Source organism: Carassius carassius, chromosome 18 (assembly GCF_963082965.1).
Source record: "Carassius carassius chromosome 18, fCarCar2.1, whole genome shotgun sequence".
NCBI lineage: Eukaryota > Metazoa > Chordata > Actinopteri > Cypriniformes > Cyprinidae > Carassius > Carassius carassius.
In genome coordinates, this window is record NC_081772.1 from 5,482,733 (window position 1) to 5,488,183 (window position 5,451).

Consider the following 5,451-nt stretch of genomic DNA (forward strand, 5'->3'; position numbering starts at 1 on the left):
TTCCCCCTACAACATACAAGACAAGGCAATACAACAGAGCATACAAGCTAAGATCTCAGTTGAGATGACAAAATTAGACTTGAAGACATCTAAACTGAGAAAACGGCCTAAATTTGGACTATTTTTTGGAACATGGTAGGTGGTCTAGTTAATCTTATAAACTCTATAAGAATATATTGTTGTGCTATTCTCTTGTTTGAAGATTTTCTAACATGTAAACTAAATATTTATTTTTACTTCAAGCTTATACCATATAACTCAAGGACTTCTGCACTTTGAGTGATGATTCAAATGAATCGACTCACTGAACCACTTGTCATTCAAATCAACCGAATCCCTAAAGTGAATCAGACTCGTGCGTAAAGACAGAGTACAGAACATAAAAGCTGCTCAGTGCGCTTCAGCCGGACTCCACACGGAGCTTCATTTTCTGTCTGTACACGCTGAGCCAGCGCTTTATTTCAAATGAAGCGTCCTCTCATTCCGCTAATAAGTTTTTACACGTGATATAACAGCTATCTTCGCCATGAGCTGCTTGGATGTCATGTATCAAGTTTATGGTCCACCTCAACCTTATTTTGCCGCAGCATACACACCATATCACCATCAGGTATGTTCATGTATACGTTAACTGCATTATGCTTCTTTTGTTTTAAAATGTATTTTAAATGTATTTTAAAGCAATGATTTCCTTGTTTTGGTTTTGTTTGAATTCGTGCGCGAAACTTTCTCTGAGATCTTGACCAAATAGTTTTACAAACTTTAAAAGAAGTTACATAGTAAGATGGCCATTAGAACTTTTTATGAAGTGCAGTTTAAGTGTTAAGAACATTTTAAGAAGTTAAAAAAAATCTGTATTTTACAGATATCATATTGTTATCATGAATGCAGTTTGAATGCTATTGGCATGTGTAATGCTTTATGGAGAGTAGCTATATTACGTTCTTTTTTATGATTTAATTTATATATAACAGCTTTGTATATATGTATGTGCTAGTGTTTGAAAATAAGCTTTGAAACATTACAGGAACACAAATTGTGCAAAACCAAACTCACTGATGTTCAATTCTGTATCATGTAAATTTCAGACTTGAACATAAATAGATTTTGCCATTTTTTTTTACATGCTTTCAGAAATTGGCATTTTACTCCAAAATGCAAGAATCCACAGAAACACTGAGCGGAAGCAGCTCTTCTTTTTCCAACCTTTCCGGGCCATCCATAAAAGAGGAGGACTGTGCCCGGGAGAAAGATCACCCGCCGGAGGCTGAATACATCAGCTCCAGATGTGTGCTATTCACTTATTTCCAAGGGGACATCAGTTCGGTGGTGGATGAACATTTCAGTCGGGCTTTGAGTCAGTCTAGTAGTTGTGCAACTGGTTCCACCATCAGCAAGACAGCAAGAGGCACATCATCCTGGAGAGGTGGGAATCTGAGCAACCTACATTTTCATTTAAATTGTAATTAATATATGTTTTTCTTGCATCCTTTTTGATTGCACAGATTTTAGTCATGAATTTCTTTCTTTTTTTTTTTGCATTGTTAGGATAGATAGATAGATAGATAGATAGATAGATAGATATTTTTTTAAAGCTAATACAAATTCAGTTAAGATATACAGACAATTAAGACAAATTTAATTAATATATTTTTCTTGCATCCTTTATGATGATTATATTAGTAATGTCAACAGTCACAATTTTATTATTATTGTTTTTCATGATCAATAGATAGATTTTTTTTAAATTAGTATATACAGTACAGATAATTGGACATAATTCTTTACAGTCAGTCAGGATTGCATAGCTAGTAATCATGACAACGGACACTATTTTTCTTTTTTTTTATTGTTTCAAGATCGATAGATCGATTTTAAAAAAAGAATGCAAATCTAACTAGTTAGGATATACAGATAATTAGGACATAATTTTGCACAGATATTAGGCATGACAACAGACACAATTTTTCTTTATTTTTTGCATTGTTTCAAGATCAATAGATATATATTTTTTTTACTAATGCAAATTAGTTAAATACAGGAAATTAGGAAATAGATAATTAGGACATAATTTTTACAGTCAGTTTGTTGCATTTATGTTTTGTTAATCCAAAGGTGTGGGCATTAATCTCAAAATATGTAAAGGTTCAAGTTGTTGTATATTTGAATTATCATATGCTTTGATGCACATTAATATGCAGATAATTTATAATAAATGTGTCCCTCCCCAGATGGATCATTCCCTATGATCCAGAGAAGCTTCCCTCCCTCGTTCTGGAACAGCGCGTATCAGCCGTCAGTGACAGCATCTCTCGGCAGCGCCCTGGGTTCCTCCCACACAGATCTTCCCTTCCCGCCGGACCCGTACTCCAACGCGTCTCTACACAGCCACCTTCACCAAGCCACCCCAGAGCCCTGGCACCCCTCTCACCACCATCACCCTTACTCGCTCAGCGGAGCCATCGGCACCCAGGGATCTGCTTACCCCCGGCCCTCTATGCACGACATGTACGGAACACACTTTGACCCCCGTTACAGCTCTCTGCTCGTGCCCTCGGTGCGGCCGCATAGACTTCCTCCAGCCACGGTTCCCACACCTGGAGCCTCTCCGTGTGATATCAGCAAGAGTGAACCGGGAAGCTCGACGTGGACCGGAGCTTTCACAGCGGCGAGCTCTGATATGAGCCTGAACATGGATACAGGTGTGAACAGCATGCAGTCTACATACAGAAACATCACAATGTGTTTATTCACATGAGCTACACTTAAAATCGAATGGATGTCATTGGTTACTTTGTCAGGGTACCTGTGTGAATAATAGGAGAACTGACATCATGCATCCACTAAAATTACCTTGACATCAGTTTGAGTGCAGATAATTGTGAAGAAAACTGAATTTATTTCAGAGAAAAGCTAATCTGCAAATGCCAGTTTAATACTTTGTTATATAATGCAATGACATTTAGATTTTTTAAAGAGTGACTTAAAGCATCTAAATACATTTTAGGGCCAACGCAGGTTAAAATCGCAGCATAAACAGTCAGCTCAAAAAATTCTAACATATAATGTCAAAATAATAATGTCTCAAGAGCTTGTTGAAGTACATATTCAGAGTTTAAAATATAGTTATCTCCAAGCTTTTTGACTTTGCCCTTTGCGCTTCTGATATATATTCGTTCCTCACTCTTCACTCTCGCTCTTAAGGCTTTAATGCTTTCTTTGCATCGAGTCTTCTCACTTCTCTATATTTGCTGCTTATTTTCCCTTTCCTCATTTCTTTATCCTTTTCTTCCTCTTCCTTCCTCCTCTCAGGTCTACAGAGCCAGGATAAAAGCAAGGACTTGGTCTGGTTTTAGTGCCCTGTGGCTGCTTCTTTCTCCGCTGGCTTGTTTTTCTGTGGCTTTAGTGTAACAGATTCTCATCTCACTTGCAGCTCGGCGCTACACCCTCTGCAGCGGGACCATCCTAAGCTGAACCCTTCGGATGAATGCAAAACTCTCTCTCTCTCGATTAAGACAAGACAGTAAAGAGAAGCAAACATACTTTAGTGATGTGACTAGCAGCTGCTCTGGCACTGACCCTCAGCAAAACGGACCCAAACTGAGCTTTGAGAAAGGACAAACATTACTTTAAGGGGACATTTGAGAGCAGAAAAGATGGACTGACGCGAGAGCTGCATTCCCTATCATTGCTGAAGACAGAGAGCAGCTATTTGAAGCCACTTGACTCTATCTATATTGCTTTCAGCACCTGTCACCGTCAACTGTTGTGGAACTTAGCAGACGCGCACACAGCGGCACTGTGCGCCGTTTGACCGAGCGAGCACCCTGGATTTCATTAAACAGGCGTTTTGTTGTATCTGGACACACGGCGAAAGGGAGCAACTGGGTTGTCTTTTTTTTTTTTTTGTGAGGAGTGGGGTGGGTTCTACTGGAAGTAGATACAAACACCATTAAGCTGTACTGTATATACTTTATGTGTCTTAGTGTGTCCAGTGCTACAAGTAGGAGCAAACAGCATGACAGAATATAGATTTTTTCATTTGTACTTTTTTAACAACCACTTTCAGTCACCGTCAGCCTATAGGGTGACGTCTCACCATGATGTATTTGAATGTATGTAATATATTACCTTTGAAAGTATTTTTCCAGTGCATTGAGGAGAATGAGGTGTTTTTACCAGCTGTCTATCTTCATCCTTCGAAACAAAAATGGAAATAAAACCAGACGGTGCACACGTTTTTAAATATTTTTTAATATTTTAGAGAAATCTTGTTAGACTGCAAAATTTTAAAAATTGAAACTCACAATTGTTCATGCACACTTCAGTATAGTGGCATCTTTTCATACGAGACACTGTCTTGAAATGTATTTCTGCTTGCTTTGGGCTCTTAAGAAAGAAACAAAAGGCTCTTAAGAATTCGCTGCAACCTTTAAAACCTTAAAAGCAAGGTCATCAGAGATTCAATTATTTATTTCAATATAAATTTTCGCAACATGAGAAAGAATGTAAATATGGGCTACATTTAATGTGCGTGATGTTTTGGTCACTCAGCCATAGAGTCAGCCAATGGAAAGGAAAAGGGAAGCAAGAAAGAAAGCAGCAGATTGAATGTTATCACATGCCATTTGATCCTTTTCTTTTTGGTTGTGTTCACTGTGAATACCGGACAGCTGTAGATTAATATTGGCTTATGATAACAGTAATGATGGACGAGAGATGTGTTGCCAGGGGTTTCTCTTGCTTATGTGTGTAAAACAAAGGCCTCTTTTTTTTTAAGCAGCACTGAGGATCGTCCTAAAATGTACAACTAAAATGTACAACTACAGTCTTCAGTACTTCTGACAATGAACCACACTAGGTTTTATATGAACAAAAATAAATAAATTATATAGAAGAAAAAATGTATATGTATATATATATACATTGCAAATGTAGAGGAGACCAGGGTTGTCACAGTTTATTTTTGAAAGTCAGTTTCAGTATAAACATTTCAGTATGAAGGTTTTTTTTTGTTGTTGGTGGTTTTGTTTTTGTTTTTTGACATTTAGTGGGGCATGTTGTACCACAATATGGGCCCTGCTGGTTACATCTCAAAAATATTTTCTTGGAGTACAAAAATCACAAAAATGTAAAGTTGTTTTAAACAACAACAAAAAAAAGTGAAAAACATATGTGTAGTAGTTAGACTACATTACAGTGTGAAAGAGTAGGTAAGTAGCTATTATTAATAATTGTTAGCAATAGAAAAATAAAACATTACATACAATAAAGTAGATATACAAATGGTTATGCGGTCATAAATCTATAAACATATGCTTACGCAAAGCTGCCCGGTAACTCAGCGCCAATATTAGAAAATTAGCATGACAGGACTATTTCGAGCCGCGCCGCGCGCGCGCACCGGACCCGCACAAGCGCGCACTCGATATGCGTCATCTCATCTCACCG

At 37.7% G+C, this 5,451-nt stretch overlaps 1 protein-coding gene across 2 annotated transcripts; it reads left to right on the forward strand.

Annotated features, from left to right (window-relative positions):
• Positions 1-383: 383 nt before the first annotated feature.
• On the forward strand, positions 384-3,658 carry LOC132091811 (transcription cofactor vestigial-like protein 2). 2 transcript variants are annotated; one of them, XM_059497916.1, is made up of 4 exons: positions 384-610; positions 1,135-1,426; positions 2,232-2,702; positions 3,313-3,658. In XM_059497916.1, exons 1-4 carry the CDS (start codon positions 527-529, stop codon positions 3,354-3,356), a joined length of 891 nt encoding a protein of 296 aa, XP_059353899.1. In that variant the 5' UTR covers positions 384-526; the 3' UTR covers positions 3,357-3,658. The 2 variants fall into 2 exon arrangements, with proteins under 2 accessions (XP_059353899.1, XP_059353900.1); XM_059497917.1 differs by having other exon boundaries at positions 3,434-3,658.
• Positions 3,659-5,451: the final 1,793 nt, after the last annotated feature.